Source organism: Thamnophis sirtalis, unplaced genomic scaffold (genome assembly GCF_051295495.1).
Source record: "Thamnophis sirtalis isolate CommonGarterSnake01/CBP01778 unplaced genomic scaffold, rThaSir2_p1.2 scaffold_2, whole genome shotgun sequence".
Classification (NCBI taxonomy): domain Eukaryota; kingdom Metazoa; phylum Chordata; class Lepidosauria; order Squamata; family Natricidae; genus Thamnophis; species Thamnophis sirtalis.
Window position 1 is genome coordinate 95,512,458 of NW_028261382.1, and position 24,358 is coordinate 95,536,815.

At 42.7% G+C, this 24,358-nt stretch overlaps 2 protein-coding genes across 3 annotated transcripts in view; both read right to left on the reverse strand.

Moving 5' to 3' along the window:
- Positions 1 to 4,873: 4,873 nt before the first annotated feature.
- On the reverse strand, positions 4,874 to 16,773 carry SC5D (sterol-C5-desaturase). 2 transcript variants are annotated; one of them, XM_087706417.1, is made up of 6 exons: positions 16,661 to 16,773; positions 13,983 to 14,098; positions 13,307 to 13,524; positions 11,443 to 11,575; positions 7,840 to 7,940; positions 4,874 to 6,302 (listed from the first exon to the last, which is right to left on the reverse strand). In XM_087706417.1, the coding sequence occupies exons 3-6, from the start codon at positions 13,514 to 13,516 to the stop codon at positions 5,883 to 5,885; spliced, it is 864 nt and encodes a 287-aa protein (XP_087562543.1). In that variant the 5' UTR covers positions 13,517 to 13,524; positions 13,983 to 14,098; positions 16,661 to 16,773; the 3' UTR covers positions 4,874 to 5,882. The 2 variants fall into 2 exon arrangements, with proteins under 2 accessions (XP_087562543.1, XP_087562542.1); XM_087706416.1 differs by lacking the exons at positions 13,983 to 14,098; positions 16,661 to 16,773 and having other exon boundaries at positions 13,307 to 13,542.
- A 929-nt stretch (positions 16,774 to 17,702) lies between these two features.
- TECTA (tectorin alpha) overlaps positions 17,703 to 24,358 on the reverse strand; it is an 84,863-nt gene continuing 78,207 nt past the window's right edge. Inside the window, exons 21-31 of the mRNA XM_087706414.1 lie at positions 23,948 to 24,331; positions 23,376 to 23,662; positions 21,814 to 22,094; positions 21,332 to 21,442; positions 21,053 to 21,255; positions 20,387 to 20,550; positions 19,563 to 19,811; positions 19,294 to 19,456; positions 18,788 to 18,875; positions 18,561 to 18,677; positions 17,703 to 18,412 (exon numbers count right to left, since the gene is read on the reverse strand). Of these exons, the coding sequence (XP_087562540.1) occupies positions 18,312 to 18,412; positions 18,561 to 18,677; positions 18,788 to 18,875; positions 19,294 to 19,456; positions 19,563 to 19,811; positions 20,387 to 20,550; positions 21,053 to 21,255; positions 21,332 to 21,442; positions 21,814 to 22,094; positions 23,376 to 23,662; positions 23,948 to 24,331 (2,148 nt within the window). The 3' untranslated portion in view covers positions 17,703 to 18,311. The remainder of the gene's footprint in view (positions 18,413 to 18,560; positions 18,678 to 18,787; positions 18,876 to 19,293; positions 19,457 to 19,562; positions 19,812 to 20,386; positions 20,551 to 21,052; positions 21,256 to 21,331; positions 21,443 to 21,813; positions 22,095 to 23,375; positions 23,663 to 23,947; positions 24,332 to 24,358) is intronic.

Here is a 24,358-nt window from a genome sequence, read left to right on the forward strand (position 1 = left end):
ATGCACATGTATCCTTACCTCCTGCGACACCTCAGCGATGCTCCAGCTGCTTGGTGGAGTGTCGTGCAGGCATTGTATGCTCCGTGCATGGAAGCGCTGAAGAGGTCAAATACAGGTAAGAAGGGCAGAAGGGCAGGAGGGCGGGTGGGCCCTCTAGAGCATTGTACCTGAACGGTACCCAGTGCTCCAGGCAGGCACCGGTACGCCCATACCGAGGCGTACCGCCTGCAACCCACCACTGCACCCATCCATCTATTTCATTTCCTGCTCATCTTCTGGTTCAGGTGACTCTGAAATCAGTGGTGAGTTCCGGATCCCGTTGCAACCACTATGGTGCAATGGGGCTGGGCGTCCACCACATGCATGTGTGCAGCATGCACATGCGTACTTACCGCCAGTGATGCTCCGCGACGCTCCAGCTGCTCGACGGAGCGTCGCGCAGGTGCCATACGCTCCATGCGTGTGTGCGGAACCCCTAATCGGCTCAAATGCCAGTAAGGAGGATGGGTGGGCGGGCCCTCCGGAGCACCGTACCGGAACGGTACCTGGTGCTCCCAACAGGCACCGGTACGCCCGTATCGGGGTGTACTGGTCATATCCCACCACTGCTCTGAATGGCTTACATCAAAAGAGAACAACATATAACAGCACTTGTAAATGTAAAATGGATTAAAATTACAAAAAAAATTAAAACTGGATGGTCAGGTGCCTTCTCTGTTATTATTTATTTATTTATTATCAAAATTTATATGCCGCCCAATCCCGAAGGACTCCAGGCGGCTTACAAAAGAGAGAAAAAGAAGAGAAAAAAAAGACAGTTTAAAATCGCAACACCACATACATTCATTCTAATCGGGGCTGGACCTCAACAATGAGGTCAACAGCCCCAGGCCTGCCGGAACAGACAGGTTTTTACAGCTTTCCTGAAGGCCATGAGAGTGGGTGAGGTCCGGATCTCTGGGGGTAGCTGATTCCAAAGAGTCGGAGCAGCCACAGAGAAGGCTCTCCTCCGGGGGCCCGCCAGCCGACACTGTCTGGCTGACGGCATCTGAAGGAGGCCCAATCTGTGGGATCTTACTGGCCGTTGGGAGGTATGTGGCAGTAGGCGGTCTCGAAGGTACGCTGGCCCTAAGCCATGTAGGGCTTTAAAGGTAATAACCAACACCTTGAATTGCGTCCGGAGACCAATTGGTAGCCAGTGCAGCTCGCGGAGGACAGGTGTAACGTGGGTGTACCTCGGTACACCCAATATCGCTCGCGCGGCCGCATTCTGGACTAGCTGCAGTCTCCGAACGCTTTTCCAGGGTGGCCCCATGTAGAGGGTGTTGCAATAATCCTTGAGGTGACAAGGGCGTGAGTAACCGTTTGAAGTTCCTCCCTGTTAGTGAACCAACCACTTCCAATGGAGTGTAGTTCTAAAGGAGCAAAAAGCACAGAAGCTTGTCTCATTCCACCGAGATCCAGCGATCGACTTTCTCTAGTGGAGCCTTTTCCGAAATGTGACACCAGTTGCTATGGACTTTTTAAAAGTGAAACAAGACCAAATTGCTCTCCTATTTTAGAGACGAGAAAGGAAGATTTTCTTCCTGTCAAGTGTAATCCCCCCCTGAAGGCCCAGAGGATGTTTTAAATCTCGAGCAAATTCCTCTGCTCTCCAGTGGGGGGGTATAATAATTTTTCTCTCTCGCTCTCTTTCACTTCTTTGATCTCGTTTTTTTATTTTATTTATTCATTTAGCGGTTGGATTTAATTACTCGTCTTTCCTTCAACTCTTTACCTTCTCCCATGCTTCCTGCCCTGCACAAAAAACCTGTCAGGTAGCTTGGGTTTAAAAAAAGAGAAGGAAAAGCTAGTCCACCCAGTAATTTTCCATGGCTGAGAATGGAGAAGCCAGCCCAGCATTTAATGAGCATTTTAATTATCGTACCCTATACCAGTGTTTCTCAACCTTGGCGACTTTAAGTCCTGTGGACTTCAACTCCCAGAATTCCCCAGCCAGCTATGCTGGCTGGGGGATTCTGGGAGTTGAAGTCCACAGGACTTAAAGTCGCCAAGGTTGAGAAACACTGCCCTATACCATTTCTTCTTTTACAAGCAGGGTTGTTGTTTTTTAACTTTACAGTCCGAAAACACTATTAGATGAAGGCGGCTCTCTCCTACAACTTTATAGCTTATGAATCCAAGCAGAGGAAGTACCCTGTTTTTTTACTTTGTGCCTGCCATCAAATCCTTACAACCTGCAGAAATGCATCTTGAGTCATATAAGGTATGAAGCCATAGATCAGGGTTTTTAAGTCCCGGTGACCAGATTCATCCCAAGATCGGACCGAAATCAAAGTAGCATCAGGCCTGCAACCATCTTTTCTTTTGGATCTTTGGCCTGCCACATTTTCTATTATTCTACCATGCATCACCTATTGTGGGAAAATGAGAGGGGGGATTAATTACTGTGTAGCCAAAACAAAATTCCTTTCTAGAAAGCCAAGGTCATCCTTTGTCTCTGCACCTGACCGGAACTGGATGGGTGGAACTGCCAGCATGGCAATGGGAGATTGGACCATGTGATGGACTTGTGGGGGTGGGGGCAAGATCTTGAACTTTCAACTGGGTGGAGAAAACTTGAAAGCTTTCAGATTCGGATTTTCCCAGATGTGCCAGCATGGCTCTCTTAATAAATTGGAACTTTGAGCAATATGTTGCCTTGGACTCTGATTTACATTTGGATGCTATTTGGAATCCTGAAAAGTAGACACATGAGGGCTTAGTAGCTCTTCCAAAATAAACATGGACTGATTTCAAATTAGTCCCGAGTCTTCCGGGAATAGGGCAGCATACAAGCCAAATCAATCAATCAAATAAATCATATTCTGCTAGAATTAAGAGTTTTGGGGTATTACTTTCTAGTTCCATAAACAGAAAACAAGTACGACTGATTCAGCTTTAATTCCCTAAATAAGTCATGTGATTAGTTTATTCATAAAACAACTCCAGAAATCGAACTCCCAAAATCAAATTGTTTACGACTTTTAAAACAAATTGGGAACCCACTCAGCATTTAATTTTTCAGCACATGTGCCAATAGAGTTCAATTTTTTTGTTGTTGTTAAATGTGCACATTTTAAGAAATATAATGTATTGGTAAACATAATAATCACCGGGCTCTGCAATGATACAGTGAGAGGTTTGGAAGGAGAAATGTATGCTTAAAGCTCTCCCAAATTTCCGTTACAATCCATAAAGCTTCAGCTGTGCATGACAAGGCACTGTACTTTGCTAAAAATTCCTTACAGAACAACATGCACACTTGATAATGAGAGGTACGAGATCAGTGTTTCTCAACCTCAACAACTCTTAAGATGTGTGCACTTCAGCTCCCGGAATTCCCAAGTCAGCACAAGGAAATCTGGGAGCTGAAGTCCACACGGCTTAAAGCTAAGAAACACCGATCTGGAGACCTTGTCAGTAACTCTGGCTGGAAGGTGGATCCATTCAGTTGATTCGCCCTGGCTGTGGAAACCAAGCAGGATCAGGCATGTCACTTGAATGGGAACGCCAAAGGAAATATTAGCCTCGTAGGCTAGGGGGGGAAGAATTTGAAAAATAATATCCCGAAGGAAGGCAGCTGCAATAGAACCACACCAAAGAGAAGAATTTCACCTGACATGCAAACTCGGGGAAGTGCAGCTTGTTACATGTAGCTGAGCTGCTGGCTATGTGGTTATTTATGCTTTTTCCCCTTCCATTCAATCGTCTCTGATTCTTTGGAAACTGTCTGGACAAATTCCAGAGGTTTGCTTGGAAGTGGTTTGTGCTATTGCCTCCTTCTTAGGGTTAAGAGAAAGTGACCGGCCCAAGCTATCCAGTGGCCTTCTGTCAAAGGCAGGCGTCAGGCCTCCGTTCATATTCCTTTTAGGATCTTTGGCCTGCCACACTCTCTCTTATTTTATTATGCTGTTTCATTAGTGCGGAATTGGGAGGGGGAAATTGTACGGAGTTAGATGCTATGTAGCCATAACAACATTCTTTCTAGAAAGCCACGGTCATCCTTTGTCTTTGCACCTCTGCACCTGACCGGAAGTGGATGGGTGGAATTGCCAGCGTGGCAGTGGAAGATTGGACCATAGGATGGACTTGTGGGTATGGGGGGCAAGATCATGAACTTACAACTAGGTGGGAAGCCTCGGAAGCTTTTAGATTCGGGTTTCCACAGATGTGCCAACATGTTTCTCTCTCTCTCTCTCTTAATAAATTGGAACTTTGAGGAAAGCTCTGCCTTGAACTCTGATTTAATTCTGGATGATATTTGGAACGCTGACAGCGGGACTCTTCCAGTCCCTAGCTGAATGCCTTCACCCCTTTAACTAGGGGTGTCTAACCATGGCAACTTTAAGACCGGTGGACTTCAACTTCCAGATTTCCCCAGCCAGCCATGCTGGCTGGGGAATTCTGGGAGTTGAAGTCCACCGGTCTTAAAGTTGCTGACTGGGGAATTCTGGGAGGTTAAGTCCTCAAGTCTTCAAGTTGTCAAAGTTGGACGCCCCTGGAGTACAGCACTCTGCCCGTTTTATTAAAATCTATCCACAGAAAAAAATCATTTTAGTGATTTTATCACCAGAAAACATCAGAACCAATAAACTAAATAAATCCACTATATAATATGCACATATATAGATATTCCATCTTCACTTTTTAAAATTTACAAACACTGATTTCAGGCACTCAATAATTACATTTCACAACTTTTGATCTTTTAAAAACATTATTAAAGAAAAGACAAATTTCCACAGACTGTCTAATTTGGGGGTGGGGCGGGGAGTAAGAAATGGTAAGATATCCTATATACAGAAAAAAAAAATCAGAATTTTTTTTCACATTATCTCCTGAATTATTCGCATTTTTTTTTAATCAAAGCAATCATATTTACTCTGATAAAGGTTTGTTTGTCAGAGTAAACATGGGATTTACACCCCAGAGTAAACAGAAGGTGATTTTAGTGTTTGAAGTAACACATGTTGAAGAGGAAAGCAATGATTTAACAGGAGTGTCAAACTGGCGTCCTACGGACGGGATGCGTCACGCACAGGCCACGCCCACCCTAACTCTGCAAAGGGTTAGGGTGGGCGTGGCCTGTTTGCTGCTTTGCTGGCTGAGGAACTCTGGGAGTTGAAGTCCACAGGTCTTAAAGTTGCCAAGGTTGGAGACCACTGCTCTAAACCACTATTTCTCAATCTTGCCAACAGTCTGCTGCCTGGGGAGTTTGGGGACTGGAAGTCCACATGTCTTAAATTTGACCAAGTTTAGAAAACCTGGGCTTTGCATGTTCTGTTGCAATTTGGCGCCCTTTGGATATTGATGCTTTGACATACATCACCTCATTTTGTTAATTGCTGCGAAGGTGTCCCCTTCGGTTCAGGACTTCAGAAATCCCTCCCACCGATTAGTCTGTAAAGACAGGACTAAAGTGCATTGCAATATGTATTTTAGGATGGAAACAATTAAGGAATCCATTAACTCAAACCAAACCCACTTATTTAACACGCTGGTGCAACAGTAGACATTCGTAGACAGACTACACAGCAACAGCTTACAAGGTGTTGCTGAAAGTTGCTTTCAAACATCTGCCAAGGATGGACTTCAGAGCAGCCCTGACCGCTTCCTGATTCATTCTAGTGGCCACGGGGAAATTCATGGACGCTATTCTCTTGCTCAACATCCAAGAGACCGCTCTGCTGTGAATCCACATATTCTGTCTTCTCATCCTGGAATGTTAGGTGCCAAATATTTCCATTTTGGAAGCTAATGGATGGAGACGGGGGGGTCGACTTCCAGCTACGCAGTTGATAAGGCATAGAGGTTCCTCATCCTTCCGTTGGGAGGGCTTGCTATTTATTTTTCGCTCCTGGGAGTTTCTTATCCTCCTGGCCGTTCGCCAGCTTTTCCAAATATGCGTGGGGGCCCTGACCTTCAAAAGAAGAGGGGTTTTTGTAGGAGCCCCCGATTCTATCCCAGAGGGTGAAGTACTGGCCGTAATTGTAATTGAAGTACAAGTGGTGGTCCGTGTGATGGGCGGATCCGTTGATGATGGATTTCAGCGGACCGGGAACACAATAGTTCCCGTCGTGAATGGAGATTGTCCAGACGTTGACGAAGATGTAAAGGACCAAGTAGGTCACTTTGTGAAGAGGAAAAAGGAACGGGTAGATATGATAAGGGATGCTCTGACTGAAACCGTCCACGGGGTGGAAAGCGTGGCTGGCAAACGGAGTTGGGATCTTCCATACATGATGGGGTTTGTGGAAACGCTGTGGAAAGAACCAGATCGTTAGAAGCAGATGTTAGAAATCGTAATATTTTCACTTCATTTGGCTGAGGTCTCCACCAGCTACAAAAAAATGGCCTACAGGGGATCCTCAACTTATGACCATAACTAGAATTTCCTCTCCTACCGAAGATGGTTGTTAAAGGCGTCGTGCCTAATTTTACCATCATTTCTGCCATGGTTAAGCAAATCACCCCAACCCTCAGAAAAACAGGCCAGTTTCCAAGCACCTGAATTTTGATTTGATCACTAGGGGAAGGCTGGAATAGTCCTAAGTGCGAGGACCAGTCGTAAGTACCCTTTTTTCAGTACCCTTGTAACTTCGAATGGCCAGTAAACGAATGGCGAGTAAGTCGAGGACTGCCTGTTTTGGGCAACCCTCAACCGATTTGCGCATTGTGAATTTCACCAATGTTACTCCACCGTTGCTTATAAGGGACAGAACTAAGTTCAGTACCATGGCAGAAACCATGTTGAGGAACAAAATGTTCCACAAGGGACTGACCCACATTCAAAGACTAGAAAAACTGGCCTCAGTCTGCTATACCTGGGTTTCTCAATGGGTTCAGCATGGAAGCCAACAGAGTTTAAAGTTGCCAAGGTTGAGAATAGAATAGAATAGATTAGATATTGGAATGAAGAGTAGAGAATAGAATAGAATAGATATTGGAATGAATAGAGAACAGAGAATAGAATAGAATAGATATTGGAATGAAGAATAGAGAACAGAGAATAGAATAGATTAGATATTGGAATGAAGAGTAGAGAATAGAATAGAATAGATATTGGAATGAATAGAGAACAGAGAATAGAATAGAATAGATATTGGAATGAAGAATAGAGAACAGAGAATAGATTAGATAAGATATTTGAATGAAGAATAGAAAATATAGAATAGAATAAATAGATATTGGAATGAAGAAGAGAGAATAGAATAGAATAGAATAAGAATAGATATTGGAATGAAGAATAGAGAACAGAGAATAGATTAGATAAGATATTTGAATGAAGAATAGAAAATATAGAATAGAATAAATAGATATTGGAATGAAGAAGAGAGAATAGAATAGAATAAAATAGAATAGATATTGGAATGAAGAATAGAGAATAGAATAGATATAGGAGTGAAGAATAGAATATTGAAATGAAGAATAAAATAGAATAAATATTGAAATATAGAATAGAATAGATATTGGAATGAAGAATAGAGAATAGAATAGAATAAATAATGAAATGAAGAATAGAATAGAATAAATATTGAAATTTAGAATAGAATAGATATTGGAATGAATAGAGAATAGAATAGAATAGAATAGAAAGGAGCTGGAAAGGACCCTGGAAAACGTTGTGTTAAACCACTGGAATGTTCACTCAAGCCAAGCTAGGAACATTCATCCAGGCATTGAGTCCTCTCCTGCTTGTTCTTGCCGATAGCGATCAGCACACTGCTTCAATCATGCATATTCCAGGTGCTGCCTGTTCTTCCAGAAACAGTCTCACAAGGACATTATTGACCTTACCTTATAGAGGAGCTTGTGGTGGAGAAACCGATGAATCCAGTAAATCCACATATCGGTGAAGAACAGAAATGAAAGCATGCTGAAAATCACGTCAAACCATCCTAGATAAGGAGGGAAGAAAATTAGGGGCTGGTGGAATTCCAGTCGATTCAAGTCATGAGAACAAAGACATCTGTCAAGTCTATTGGACAATGTTTGTATCTGGAATTTACTTTAATAATAGTTAGGCAGGTGCCAAATCCAAGAATTGGATCATCAAAGGGCAACCCAGGGAGGAACAGGAGTTTCAGGGTTCCAAATAGCATCCAAAATTAAGTCGGAGTCCGAGGCAAAGGATTCCTCAAAGTTCCAATTTATTAAGAGAGCCATGTTGGCATATCTGGGAAAACCCGAATCTGAAGGCTTCCCGGTTTTCCCCACCCAGTTGAAAATTCAAGATCTTGACCCCACCAAGTCCATCACATGGTCTAATCTCCCACTGCCATGCTGGCAGTTCCACCCATCCAGTTCCGGTCTGGTGCAGAGACAAAGGATGACCTTGGCTTTCTAGAAAAGGATTTTGTTATGACTACATAGCATCTAACTCCATACAATCCCCCCCTCCCACTTCCCCACAATAGAAAAGGCCTAGTAGAATAATAGGAAGTGTGGCAGGCCAAAGATCCAAAAGAAAAGATGGCTGCAGGCCGGACAGAGACATTTTCAGGTGGGTGGACACGGCCAGAACTTGTGAACATATTTCTTCTTCCTTTCCCACCTGATCCTTTTTAAAAGGAGGAAAATAAGCTCGAACAATGTCAGAATTTGCACAGTGGTCCTTCTATTTTGGGACAAACATTAGCAGTTAAAGAGGCAATGGTGCCAGTTTCCTTAAGGCTGCTTCCTTTTCTTGTAGATCAATGTTTCTCAAACTGGGCAACTTTAAAACATGTGTATTTCAACTTCCAGAAATCCCCAGCCAGTATAGATTTCTGGGAATTGAAGTCCACATGTCTTAAAAGTTGTCCAGTCTTAGAAACGATACTGTAAGTGGTGAACCATGTTGATCTACAGGGGCAAGAACCCAGGAATTTTCTGTCTAATCTATTTGATTCAAAGGCACCAGCTTTTGTCAGTTGTCCTTTTCATGCTCTGAGGAAGTTGAGCTGCAGCTCACAAAAGCTGACGCCTTTGAACATCATCTGCTAATCTGTTAATTGGAAAGGGGGCTGCCAGACTTGGGATCTTCCGCCTGCGAAGAGAGAGAGAGAGAGAGAGCAGAGCTGTGCCCCGTTCTGTGTTTCTCAGGAGTCTTAAGAGAAATCAGAGGCCCACAACACATTTGAAAAGAACCTGCAGCTGTCAGCTAAGCAGGCAGCAGCTTGAATGGTATTGTTTTTCCATTCAAAGGCATTAAAAATGTGCACATATATGTGGGCTGTTGAATTGCCTGATCAGTTAAAGGATTGCAGCCAGAGTTCCTTAATTAATGATGCAAACTTCATTGGTCTGCTTCAACGATCACTTCCTTATAACCCCATTTAATGGACTAGACAAATGATACAAACTTCATTGGTCTGCTTCAACGATCACTTCCTTATGACCCCCATTTAATGGACTAAACAAATGGTGCAAACTTCATTGGTCTGCTTCAACGATCATTTCCTTATGACCCCCATTTAATGGACTAAACAAATGGTGCAAACTTCATTGGTCTGCTTCAACTATCACTTCCTTATTTAATGGACTAGACAAATAATGCAAATTTCTTTGGTCTGCTTCAACGATCCCTTTCTTATGACCCCCATTTAATGGACTAAACAAATAATGCAAACTTCATTGGTCTGCTTCAACGATCACTTCCTTATTTAATGGACTAGACAAATAATGCAAATTTCTTTGGTCTGCTTCAACGATCACTTCCTTATTTAATGGACTAAACAAATGATGCAAATTTCTTTGGTTTGCTTCAACTATCACTTCCTTATTTAATGGACTAGACAAATAATGCAAATTTCTTTGGTCTGCTTCAACGATCACTTCCTTATTTAATGGACTAAACAAATGATGCAAATTTCTTTGGTCTGCTTCAACTATCACTTCCTTATTTAATGGACTAGACAAATAATGCAAATTTCTTTGGTCTGCTTCAACGATCCCTTTCTTATGACCCCCATTTAATGGACTAAACAAATAATGCAAACTTCATTGGTCTGCTTCAACAATCACATCCTTATTTAATGGACTAGACAAATAATGCAAACTTCATTGGTCTGCTTCAACGATCACTTCCTTATTTAATGGACTAGACAAATAATGCAAATTTCACTGGTCTGCTTCAACGATCACTTCCTTATAACCCCATTTAATGGACTAGACAAATAATGCAAATTTCTTTGGTCTGCTTCAACGATCCCTTTCTTATGACCCCCATTTAATGGACTAAACAAATAATGCAAACTTCATTGGTCTGCTTCAACAATCACTTCCTTATGACCCCCATTTAATGGACTAGACAAATGATGCAAACTTCATTGGTCTGCTTCAACGATCCCTTCCCTATAACCACATTTAATGGACTAGACAGATTCATGGGCAAATGCACATAATTAAGTAAACATACGGATGGGCAAGGCTACTAACAAGTTTAATAACACTGTGTTTGTGGTTAAATCATAATTATAGATTTTCTTCCATGCTACTTAGTATTTTACATTCCAAAGCTTTCAATTCCCAACCCTAAAAGTTACCATAAAGTAGCAGATATAATTTAAAACATCTTTCCCTAAACCAATGCACTCCAGAAAGTAGCAGTTAAATTGTACCATACAAGTCCACTTCTAAACCATTTTACTTTGCATAATCGGGGCCGAGATATATTTCGGGATGGCAAAGACTCTGGTGGAATGGAGGAGTTTTAAGGAAGGAAGATATAAAGGGACCGAGAAAGATTTATACCGTGTATGGGTTCTGGGAAGTCGGGGGAGGGAAGATTGCAGGTGGTTGGGGGGTACGGTGGGAGGGAGGGATGTATATTATGCTTGACGAGGGGTGTTAGACTTTAATATAATATGATTGCACATGTATGCTGTCTTCTCTAAATAAGATATGTTAAGTATATTGATATGGAAGCATAAATACCATCAAAATAGAATGGAGTTTGCTCAGAAGCTGAAATACACCAAGTGAATGAGAGGAAGAGTGGGAAACAGAGGAGAGAAGAAAGATAGGAAGAGAGGGATAGGAGAGAGGGTAAGGGGGGAAGATGAGGAGGATAAGGAGGAGTGGAATGAAGAGAGAGGAGAAGGAGAAAGGAAGGGGAAGTAGAGTAGAAAAGGATGATGGAGGGAAGAAAGGAGGTAGGAGAGAGGTAGAAGAAAGAGGTGTATGGTGAGCAGAAGAGCTAATAATGGGTTTTTATCTTCCTGGGCGTTGATGGCAAGAGGAACTGAAGTAATTACTACTTAATACAATAGGATATTGGCTATGTAATAGTATATATATGTTATGAAAATGGAAAATAAAAAAAGTATATTTCAAAAAAAAAAAAAGATATAAAGGGACCGAGAAAAGTATCCGCAGGGAGGCCAGTTCTGGAGAGTGTTGACAAACAGGGGTGCTTACCGTGGGGAGAATCCTCAACGCTGCTGTAGAGTTTGCTGTAGCCTCTGACCTCAGCAAAGAAGATGGCCACGGTGGGAACGCTGATAGTAGGCAAAGACGAGAGGGTGTGCTTTATTTCCCGCTGCACTTGATTCTGAACACAAAAGCAAAGAATGGGTCAAAAGGCCTTTCAAAACCACCCAGTCCTAACTTTGGCACAAATATGAGTCAGTTGCCAAGCAATAGCAATAGCAATAGCAGTAGACTTATATACCGCTTCATAGGCCTTTCAGGCCTCTCTAAGCGGTTTACAGAGAGTCAGCATATTGCCCCCAACAATCTGGGTCCTCATTTTACCCACCTCGGAAGGATGGAAGGCTGAGTCAACCCTGAGCCGGTGAGATTTGAACCACTGACCTGCTGATCTAGCAGTAGCCTGCAGTGCTGCATTTAACCACTGCGCCACCTTGGCTCTTTTGTCTGAATTTTGATTCCACGATCCCGGAGAGGCTACAATGGTTGTGTCAAGTGTGACGGTCACAGGTCCCTTTCCTCCCCCCCCCCACCCAGTGTGGTTGTAACGCCGAACGTCCTGTTGTTACGTCGAGGACCAACTTAGATCAGTACCTTAAAATAATATATTATAGATAACGGACAAAAAATAAATAATTATTGATAAAACTGCCTTGCCAGCCTCTTCGTCCTCCTTTGGCTAGCACCGCTGGCCTTTCTAAAGCAGTGGTGGGAAACCCACCGCCCCCATCTAGAGTCCTCCCAAGTGGCATCGGGACTACAAACCCCAGCATTCCCAGCCCACATGAAACCCTGGGATATGCCTCCTCCGATCTCTCTGGAAGGGATCCGGCTGGGGAAGGTGGATGCTCGGGAACCGTTATGGCTGGGGAAAGGAAGAAGGGGACGTGGCTGCTGCTAATCAACCCCTTTTTGAAGTTTTGTGGGCTTCAACTTACAGATTCCCCTGTCAGCATAGCAATAGCAGTTGGAATTATATACCGCTTCATAGGGCTTTCAGCCCTCTCTAAGCGGTTTACAGAGTCAGCATATCGCCCCCACAGTCTGGGTCCTCATTTCACCCACCTCGGAAGGATGGAAGGCTGAGTCAACCTTGAGCCGGTGAGATTAGAACCGCTGAACTTCAGATAACAGTCAGCTGAAGTGGCCTGCAGTACTGCACCCTACCCACTGCGCCACCTCGGCTCTATCTGTCTGGGGAATAGTTCCAAGGTTGGAAATCCCTGGTGTAGACCTCACATTCCCCACCAAACGTCTGAGAAAGCTAAAGCTATTGGATGAATCTGTAACAAAGTTCTGCTTTATTGTTAACTATGCTACATTACCTGACAACGCTATGCCTGTATGAATCCTCTTCCTCCCCTCCAATAGACCAAAATGGGAGGAGGGGGGGCAGTCAAAATTCCGGCCCAAAGAGCTCCTCAATAAAATGAGGGTAACTAAATCAGGAAAGAAAAGATGAAATGTGCCCAATCTCCAAAAGTACCCTAGAGATATATGGAGAAACCACCCCATCTCCTATTTCAGTGGTTCCCAAACTTGGCAACTTTAAGACTTGTGGACTTCAACTCCCAGAATTCTCCAGCCAGCTCTGCTGGCTGGAGAATTCTGGGAGTTGAAGTCCACAAGTCTTAAAAGTTGCCAAGTTTGGGAACCACTGTCCTATTTCATGAGGTGTTCATTCTGCTTTATGGCACTAACGTTTCCATTCACAAATTTAAGAAGAGGGTTAAGCACGGCACAATTCACAACACGGTAGGGTTCCGGTTCTTCTTTTGGTAGGACCTCTCGTGAGTAAATGAATGACGTTAAAGGAAACAGCAGCTTTGCTATGTTGCTGTACCCCACTCACCTCTAAAAACTGGGGGTGCTTCATTAACTTGTGATCAAAAAGCAGATAGTAGCTGAGAGTGGCAAACAGAAGATATAGGACGATTGCCCCCAGGTTTGTTATAACAAAGAGGCTGATGATCTGTCGGAAAGCATTGTCCTCTGGCCAGGTTGCTGGATAAACGTAAGGTGTCAAAATAGAACTATCTGCATAATCCAGGACAAGATCCATTGCTGCACCTGCAGGAGTGCCAGGAAGGAAAGAGTGTTATGTCAAACACAGAGAAATACAAAAGGTTATCATATTAACACATGATAGCAGTATTTGATATCTCAGGGGCAGCCACAAAGAAGAGGGAGTCAAGCTATTCTCCGAAGCACCTGAGGGTAGGAGACAAGAAGCAATGGGTGGAAATGAATCAACGAGAGAAGCAACTTAGAACTAAGGAGAAATTTCCTGACAGTGAGAACAATTAATCAGTGGAACAGCTGTTGTGAATGCTCCGACTCTGGAAGTTTTTAAGAAGATGTTGGATATCCATTTGTCTGAAGTGGTGTAGGGTTTCCTGCCTAAGCAGGGGGTTGGACTAGAAGCTCTTCAAGATCCCTTCCAACTCTTGTTAAACTAATCTATCTTTCAATAATCTAAAAGAGAAGTGGGCAACTAATTTTCAAAGGGGCCATATGAAGAAGTTTACCTGTATGAATAATCTGGAGAATGCACTTCTCTTTCTTAGCAGTGTTCAGAAAGGGACATCAATCAACTTTTTCAGAGCCTCCTCAGTTTCCAGTCACTTCGGGGATGGTCCAAACTCTAAAAGTAAAGTGTATCATTTTGACTGCAGTTTTCCAATCTCATTTGTACAGCTGAAAAGAAAGCTTTAATGCAAAGGAACTGAGCAGCGCAAGGTGTGAGAGAGAAAACAGGGCGGCCTGGGTCTCCTATTAGTAAATCTTTACCCCGTTTCTCCATGCTTTAAGGATGGAAGAGAGAAAAGAGACTTTCCCATCAACACTAACATATCTAAGTCACCGCTCATCATGCCAATAGCTGCCTCTTTCAAAGCAATGGAAAATCAACTTACAACAGAAGAGAGAGTTGTAGCACTTCTTTCTACCTGCATGTTTCTAAAAACTACAGCTCTATAAACAATAAAACTTCTCAAGTGCGGAAAAGGGGGAAAAATGAGAGAGAGAGAATGTGGCCAATGTAGTTTCTCCACTCTTACAGATTTCTAGAGAGGGTGTGTCAGAGGAGAGAGGAAAAGTTCTTAATCTATTGAATAATTTCTTAAAACTTCTTAATCTATTGCAATAATTAAGCAATAATTAATTTATGATGGCATGCACATCTTGACAAAAACCTCTGAGTATGAGATTGCACTTCCTGGATCTAAATAGTCCAAGTTTGTTTAAAAATAAAGTTCTAAGTCAGGGGTGTACCCCCCCCCCCACACACACCACAACTCTTCACCTCATCAAACTCTTCAGGAACTTTCTGATTATCCGTCAATCCCCAAACATTGAAGACATGAAAACAATTTAATAAATATTATTTTAATAGTACTGTGAATAACACTGATAAAAGATAACCCAAGACTGCTGTTGCTGGTGATTGATCACCCAATCCTGGGTAACACTATCTCATAAGTATCCATGATACCCTCAGGATTAGGAGCTGGCATGGAGCTCTACAGAGACATCAAAAGATTAATTGGCCTTAATCAACGTCTCATTGTTTCTCAACCAACAATAAGGGGGGGGGGCTGTTCTAGGAACTCATAAACCTATTATGGATGGTAAAAGGGGATTATTGCATTTAAAGCAGTGCTTGTCAACTTTTAAGATGTGAGGGTTTCAACTCCCAGAATTCCTAAATCAGCAGGGGAATTCTGAGAATTGAAGTCCACCTATCTTTAAAAAGACCTTAAAAGAGAAAGTTTACTTGCACTTCCATAAGATTCGGATCCCTCTTCATGGTCCACCAGCTTCTCCATTTGAATGCTTCCAACCAACCAGTATCTCCTCACATCTCAAAATCGCTCTAAACTAAAGTAAGCCTTACCAGATGATTTAGGTAAATGCTTTTTCAAAATGGGCTGGAGAACCCCAAGTGCTGAACGCTGAACTTCTGGAATTGCCCAGGCTTACCTTTGCTTAAAAAGAGAACAAGCCCCGCTGGAAAGGAGGCCACCAGGAAATATTAACAATGTAAAATAATCCTGGGGGGGGGGAACCCCCTTTGAAAGTCTCCAGAAGTTGTGGGTGCTCAAATACTAGAAGTTTTTAAAGAAGAGATTGGACAACCACTTGTCTGAAATGGCATAAGGTTTCCTGCCTGAGCAGGGGGTTGGACTAGAAGACCTCCAAGATGCCTTCCAACCCTTTCACTCTGTTTTTTTCCCCTTCCTTCCTTCCTTCCTTCCTTCCTTCCTTCCTTCCTCCCTCCCTCCCTCCCTCCCTCCCTCCCTCCCTGGAAACTTTCAAGAAGAGATTGAACAACCATTTGTTTGAAATGGCATCGGGTTCCTGCCTGAGCAAGGGGTTGGACTAGAAGACCTCCAAATGTCCCTTCCACACTCTTGTCATTCTGTTACACAAGCTGTCTCCAGGTTTCAGAGAAGACGTCAAAAAGCTGAAGTAGGAAAACCCAACACCAAGAAGGGTCTTTGGCCTTTAAAGACCTTGCTAAGATGCTGAGCTTGTCAATCAGAAAGCTCGGCAGTTCGAATCCCCAGCGCCGCGAAATGGGGTGAGCTCCCATTACTTGTCCCAGCTTCTGCCAACCTAGCAGTTCAAAAGCACGTAGAAAATGCAAGTAGAAAAATAGGAACCACCCTTTGGTGGGAAGGTAACAGCGCTCAGTGCATCTTCTGCGTTTAGTCAGAGACGTCTTTGGACAGCGCTGGCTCTTCGGCTTTGAAACGCAGATGAGCACCGCCTTCTAGAGTCAGGAACAACTAGCACATATGTGCGAGGGGAACCTTTACCTTTTAAGGAGAGAGGCTTTAAAATGCAGAGCAATGATCATTCTTATCTTGTTTGGCCACGAGTTATTCAAGGCGGGTTGGTGGAAAAATGTAGCAATGAGGCAAAATTAAGCTTAAGTTTTTAAAACCGATGTAGCCTTCAACCGCCTTTCCCTCAGCCTGAGTGGCTCGAGGTTAGGGAGACCCCATTTCCCAACAGCCTCAGTCATCGCCGCCCAGGCTGGGGGATTGTGGGAAATGAAGTCCAGGCGCCCGAAGGGCTGAAGGTGAGAAAGATGGGCACGAGACAATACCCCCCCCGACACACACACACACACACACACACACACACACACACACACAAACAAACAGACAGACTCGGAACGCTCCTCCGCGCTTCTCCCCACCTGGATCCCGCCGCTCCGTCACCATCCTCCGCAGCTACCTGGACACTGCTACGCGCTCGCTCCTCCAAAGCCCTGAGGTCCAGACTGGCCTCTGGTGATATGGGGAAGGCCCCTGCGCCAATCACCGGGCGGGAGAGGCGGAGTTTCGGCTGCCAAAGACGCAGGGATTGGCTGCGAGGGTCACAAACCACCCGACGGTCGAGAGTCGCGCGACGCCCGCCTTGGAGTGGACTGCGCGGACGTCGGCGTGAGGCGAGCCTATCAGAAATGCCCATCCGCGACGGGGGGCGGAGTGACGGGCGTTGTCGTTGGCTGTTAACTTTTACCACAGCAGCGGCGAGGCGGAGTTATTTACCTCAGAAAAAGAGCGGGAGGGTTAGGGGCGCCTTTTCCCAGGCGGATCCCGGTGGGCGGTGGGGCGGGATAGGTACCCCCCCCTCCCCGTCATAGAAACTTCCCCCGTAAACTGGTTCCTTCATTCGGTGGGATGCTCTCTGAGGGAAAGGGGAGGAGAGGGAGCCGTCTGGGGCTCCATGGAGGTGAGGAGAAAATGAAAAGAAAAAAGGGAGGCCTTTCCATTGCCTCCAATATTTTTGGCATTTTTTGGTGATACAAAATTCTTAAATTTTATCTTTCATTGTGTTGGCACTCGTTTTGGTATTGATAGGACTCGGCGAGATCTTCCCTGATCCCGTCCAGAAACCCACCAAAAAGCAACCCATTTTCTTCTTCTTCTGGGAAGCAAAGGATGTTTATTAAACCCCAATCAACAAGCTTATGGTGTTTCCAAATCTTTACAGCAGATAATATTCATTTTTGTTTTGTTTTTTGAACTGACATGTCAAGGAAAAAAAAACATGTCTAGCTGTACTACAGGTGTTTTCCCCAAGTCCCAAATATAAACAAACTTCACGAAACAGAAGGCTGCCAAGAAACAAGATCTTGTTCCCCGTGTTTAATTTTAAAATTACTCCAGCAAACATCTAAAAGAAAGAAGATAAATTCAAACAGTAACATTGTTCATACCACCCCCCCCCCCCCCCAAGAATGGCTATAATGTAATTGTAGCATTTCAGGGCACATCAAAAGTTCTCTTCATCTCGATTTTTTTTACTCTTCTGAAGAGAGTGCTGGTTATCAACTTGGATGGGCAGAATGCATCAAAATCTGAATAAAAGAAACAGCTCTAGGGCGATTTAAACTCAGCAATGAATGGCTTAAAGAAGCAAACTTAAGGATGTCAAATCCAGGACACCCAAGAGCTACTCTTGCCTCTTACTTTCCCTCCCCATCCCAAGTTCAGAAAGTAGCAAAGCTGCCCAGATGTTTCCTGCAAAATTTAATAATTCAGATTATACAGAGATTTCTGTAAATATGAATAGAAAAGTGGACTCTCAGAAGAGAAAGACATACAATCAACTATTGGATATTCAACTTGCAGATCTCCTGATACTTTAGAAGAATGTGATGCCCTGTTAACATTTTTACAACATTGTTAATGCCATTTAAAGAGGCCAATAACGTCAGTGCTATAACAGACAAAAATCTGTCATTACAAATGGTGTTGGACAGTCATGTGGATTTCAGGTTCAGAGTTAGATATGTTTATAGGGACCTAGGAGGTTATAACAAATTCCAGTACTTTGATAAACTATGTGGCTGGGCTGGACTGAGAAAGATTACACCATAAGAACAACTGGCTGACAAGGAGCAGAAGCAGCCTGGCTTGAGCCTCAGTTGAAGAGCTGGTTGCTGCAAAGAAAAGTAGAAGAGACAATGAACATTCAAGCTGCATGTTTTAAAAATAATATAAACTTCAGTCAGAAACGTGTCGTTTCTGTCGTCTATATATAAATGCCTAAGGAAATTTCTATCAGTCCTTGAAAAAGGGTTCATTCACCTCGACAGCTCTTGCCATCTTTTTGCAAGGTTCCAGTTACACAGCTACAGAGTGGCCCATCCACCTGGCTTGTGCATATCTGTTCACAGCCTCCATTGTCTTCACACCAGTCTAGGCCTAAAAGGCACCAGTCAAAGTAAAAAAACCAAATCTGTTTTAATCATGCATCCATGCAGTAAAATTGATCCAGATTTCTGAATGAAAACTTGGAGAAACATCACACTTACGTTTTCTTCTGATTGGTCCCACAGAAATGATTTGCTCATTGAGACCTTTGGAATAATCATTGGCCCTCCGGGTATTCTGTGGACAATTCTGATTGAGCCAAAAAGAAAGAGATAGAAATGTTTCTTTGGTACACAACTTCTGTTGGTTTGAAAGCATATATTGTACTTTGCATGATCTGTCAATAGCAATTTTTAAGAATAAACAGAACCAGGGACCACAGAGCCAAATATATAAGGGATAAAATAGGTACCTTAGTCATATACAAGGTTAAAAGTATCAATTTTCCCCTGTCTTAAAATGCACCAGGGTGCAAATATTTAACCGAGCTACAAAGCAGAAGTTACAGATCCCTATCATTAAAGTTGTATCTGAAGCACATGCATTTTAGATTATACTGTCCTTCAAAAACCAAGTTTTTGATCAACTCTGAAACAATTTCCATTTTTTGAGGTCAGCCTTAAATAGCACATTGACATGAACTGCATCTGAGGTTTGCATCACTTACTATTTTACATGAGTATCTTTCTGAATCACAAAGCGAGACTGCACAGTGCAAATGAACCTCATCATAATCTCCAATGAATTTGAAAACAGTAACGTGGAAACGGCAGGTGAGGGAGACCCCATTCTCCTCAATTCCAATTGTATTATCCTTGATATTCTGACAACTGCAAGAAAAAGGAATGCACTGATTAGTTCCAGCAGAACACCCAAGAACTGACAAGCTTTTCTTCTGGAATTTCGAACACTAGGCACTGAAAAAGAATGGCTCACCCTTCTTCAATGATGAAGTATCTGAGCTTGTCATTGCTGTCTCGTGATGGTGTTGCATAACATTTGTTCAGTGTGAGGATGAGGTGAGTGGAATCTGCCCCCATCACAAAGACACCAACGTACAATACATCACGTGTGGTTAGCACAACTTCTCCTTGCCTGTAGGGATGCTTATAGGATGAATTTTTATATAGGGCCATTTTGGTAGTGAAACTGCCTTCCTTTGTAGGTACAGTCAGATTAATGACACTACAAAGAGAGAACAAGGTAGAGAAAAAATAACCGTTATACCAAAACAAAAAGGTGACAAATCTGCTGTTGAAGAATTTAAAACTAATAACTTTGTGTTATTATTTATTGATTCATTTAATTTAATTCCATCGTTTTGCTTCATTTACATCCTATTACCAGAGTTAACAATTACCAAACTTAATAAAATATTAACTACGTATATAAATTAGCATCCAATTACAATATTTCCCAAAATTACAACACTCTAATGCTTGGAGGTAATTTATTTTGGATCTCACCATTTTGTTAAAGAAGAAAACAGACAAAATCAAATGCTATTGCTATAATTGAGAGGAAGGGAAATATTTTTAAATCAAACTCAAAATAAAAGATTTTCATTCTACAAGAAAATAAATAAAGCAGGGGCTACAGCAATTATAAACTGGTGTTTACATTTTGTCAGAACTGTGGACTTCAATTCCCAGAATCTCAGCCAGTTGCACACTTTCAAATAAAATCCATGAGATAATGGAATCCCTTCATCAAATTCTTCATTTCCTCAGAATGCCCAAAGAATCAACACTTTTTCTTACCTGAGCATTGGTCTCACAACAGAATCCAAAGAAATTTTAATGTCAAGCTCATATGCACAAGAAAATTCAACATTGATGGTCCTGTCTCGAGTAATGATATTTCCAGTGTTGTTTGCACTTTCAATCCAGACTGTGTTTTTATACATAATGTGGGTGCTGTTAGACTACAATGTGAAGAGGAGAAAAAATGCACATGTTTAGGAAAAAACCTGCCTAATGATATAGTTATTTCCTTAGATCCTGGATTCTCCTTGCTTATAGCTTCAAATTTATGCTGCAAACTTCATTTCTTAATCTAATCCAATGGAACTGAGATGACTGGCTAAGAAAAGATCTCTAATCCAAAGAGAACTATGTAATTATTTCATGTCTTCTATGAGCTAAGAAGAAAGGGAAGCCAGACATGTAGACATCCATGGCCAAAAAATAAAGGGCTAATGGCAAAGTCCCAAATTTGCCAATGATGGTTTTTTGGCATTGTAAGTTTTTATTCACATTACTCATTTCATCATAGAGGGAACATTGCAAAAATTAAATGTTTATGATGATGTTCTGACAGCAATGAAAACTACTTCCACTGCAAGATGAAGCTAATTCAGAAGCTTTGATAAAAATCTTAAGTGCCACAAGGGGGAAATAAACCCATAGTTTCTCAATCATTCTGACCTGCACAATGTTTCCACAATTGCCCTTGGTGTTGTTGATCTGGAACGAGATGAAATCTTCGCCTTCAATGCCAGGACAACGGCGGTCATTGATGCGGACACCTTCCCTTTCAAAGCCCAGTTGGAACAGCTTGCACTTTGAGATGGACACCTCCATTAGGGCAGCTTTGCAGGTCACCTCAGCATCTAGAATATCATGTGTGCCTGTGAGAGAAGAAGAGGATTACTACAGAAACCTCATAGGACATTTCTCATCAGGATCTGCTTGTAGGGCACTCACTGTTTCCATAGGCAGGAGGCTCAATGCAACCGCAGAGTTCTCCATCATTGTCCACATCACAAGTTCTGTTGGGACAATCTGCTCCCATGCAGGGATCTTCGACCACTCCTGCTAAAAAAAGATAAAAAGGTGGGGGTGGGAAACAGACAAGGGTATCTGATTTATTTTATGTTCATTTTTTTTTCGGAGGAGATTTCCATGAAAGATAGAATGCAAAGTGTAAGCAGAAAAATAATCACCCTGTACTGAAATATTTCCTACCATGTCTTCAAAAGCTTCTTCCCCTGAAAAAACATTTTCTTTGTCTCTCCAGTGGGGGAAACCTTTTTATGCTAGCAATTAAGAAAGCATTCATGGTAAAAACCATGGAGAAGACTCTTCCACACCAAATATGCCCATATTTATATTCTTTTACTCTCTGCTGAAGGGAATGCAATGAAGAAACTGTCTAAAAAGGACTAAACTAAGACAAGCTTGCTTACAGCAATTTTCCTTCTCAATCCACTCTGTACTGAGGATCCCAAAGGAGCGACAGGCCTCTCCATATGCTGCTAAGGAGCCACAGAGCTGGTACTTCTTCTGATTGTAGCAGCCATCAAGAAAACATGATTCATAAAAAGGCAATGGGTCCAGCAGTCCATAACAAGGCTGGAAGAAACCTTTCATATCAGTGAGCTTGAGGCAGTAGCTGTCACTCTGCAGGATTTGGATTTGAACGTTGTCGCAAGCAGCAGCATATTGTGAATACTGGAGCTCATTGCAGCTGGAATCATAAACACAAAAGAAAACCAGAAGAAAATGACAATAATGGTTTGTAGAACCATTATTTTAATTTAGCATGTGGTTTATACTCCACCAAGGATATAGTACGTGGGAATAATCTTAAGAGACATATAGCCAGGGCTATGACTGGATAAGAGGCTGTTTAGCATTCAATAGGAATGTGGATGTAGCAAATGTCTCAGAAGGAGCCCTGTCTGGCTACCTCATGAGGCTAACATCAATCTTAACAAGTCCAAAGCCATATTTTTCCCTTGCTGTGTTTACAGCCAAGAAACTTCTCTTTCCTGCTAAGGGCTAAGGTGCCTCTTATCTGTTTGTTGTTCTGGCTGTTCTTTTCCATCTCCCAAGGTCATTCCAAATACAATTACAGCTGTCTTTGGTTTATTCACTAAACTATTGTCAAACAAAGCATGACTTTCCACAACATCAGTGTAATCACAGTGTCATTATTTTATATGTTCTTACCATAAATGGTGACCCACCCTGGTTAGACTCTACCATGCACCATCCCTCTGGTAAGGAATTATTTCCAGTACCAGTAGGTTTTCATCCATTCCTGTTGGCCATTAGCTGCTCTCAACAGAAAGGAAAACAGAGGTTTTGATTGAAGATGATACATGGTGAGCTTTGAGTTATTCCGATGTGGGTCAGCTGCTTAAACTCTAACTCTTCCCTAAATGTAGGGGTTTTCAATTCCTGTCTTTCAATTAACAGCTGTCCAAAGGTCAGCTCTTCAAACACAGAGCATCATAACTATTTGGCACATCCTTCCTAGCCTTTGAAAGCAGAAATAAAACCTAAACAATTTATTGAAAAGGAACTAGCGATTGGATTCTCCCCATTCTTCTAATTATTGCAAGGGGCCTGGACTCTGTTTCTCCTTTCCCCTAGAGTTGGCAGAGCGAGATAGGAGTACCAATGCAACTGTGAGTCTTTCAGTGCCCATCTAAAACTATAACAGAAGCTGGCAGAATTGTTTGCTGCTAAAATTAGATAGTGAAATGCCATAAAGAAGTTACTCCCCTCACCACCAACTTTTTTCCAGCAATTCTTCACACTGATGTCTCCACCCATCTTCCCAAATGGGCCCATGCAAAGTATCATTGATGTCTTCTTTTTCTGTGCAGTGGTTAGTTAAAAACACTTGTAAACCAAACTACTTTTAAATGTGGTCCCTCAGATGGGACAATATGTGGCTGATGCAGCTAGCAAAATGAACAATTTCTTCTGGACATATCACTCACTTGGCCCCGCCCGTTACCTCTTCTGCATGCCATTGGTTTTCCAGCTCTGGCCCAGGAACACACTGCTGACGACTGGCTTCCCTCGCAGGGTGACATAATCATCAGTGTGATCTCCATTAAAATTTCCACAAAGCCCACAAACTTTGTTTTGCAAGCGTTCACTAATGGCAATTTTGATGATGTTGAACCCATTGTAGTGGATCTGGATATCTGGGCTTGTGTCTATGACCAGGAAACCTTCCAGACTGTAGATTTTGGTTGACAAACCAGTAACAAAAGGAATGCTCACTGATGTCCCATTCACCTAAATGTGGAAGTAAATATACTTTAGTTTGTAAGAAGCCCATCCTCCCCTTTTTAAGCAGAGTAGATTTCCTTCTAAAGCCAAGTTTGGAAGTCTGGCTTTGAGTCATGAATACTCCAAACTCTCCTTCTGTGGCCTATTCTGCTTTCTTTGCTGGCATCTCAAACATTGGCAAAGTGATTGGCAAAATTGGGAGGCTACTGACCAGCCTCAGCTCAGCACTCCCCCCCCCCCCGGGATGACTGGACCCCAGTCTAAAAGTTTCTTAATGACTTGACACTGTACCTTAATTGTATTTCGATCGCTGATAAGAATCTGCTCCTCATTAATATAAAAGTAAACCGGTGAAATTACGGTCAAATTGGGATACGTCCACTTATCAAAATTGATGATGAGCTGGAAGGAGATGTCGGGGAGCTTTTGGCAGATAGTGGAGAGGACAAAGGCGCAGTTGGCAGGGAAGCGGAGGAAGGCGCCGTCAAACGTGCGGAAGACCCCTCCTCCTGCAGCAATGCAGTAGGAGCTCTTCATGCTGAAGCAACCCCGGATTCCATTCTGGAGGGCACACTCCTCATCGGATTTACACTGCCGAGGGTCACACTGGATCAGGTTTCGACGAAAGCAACGGCAACGGCGGGTGCAGTCACTGTTCCAGAAAAGCTGCTTGGGCTGCACAAAAGGGGGGAGTAAAAGACA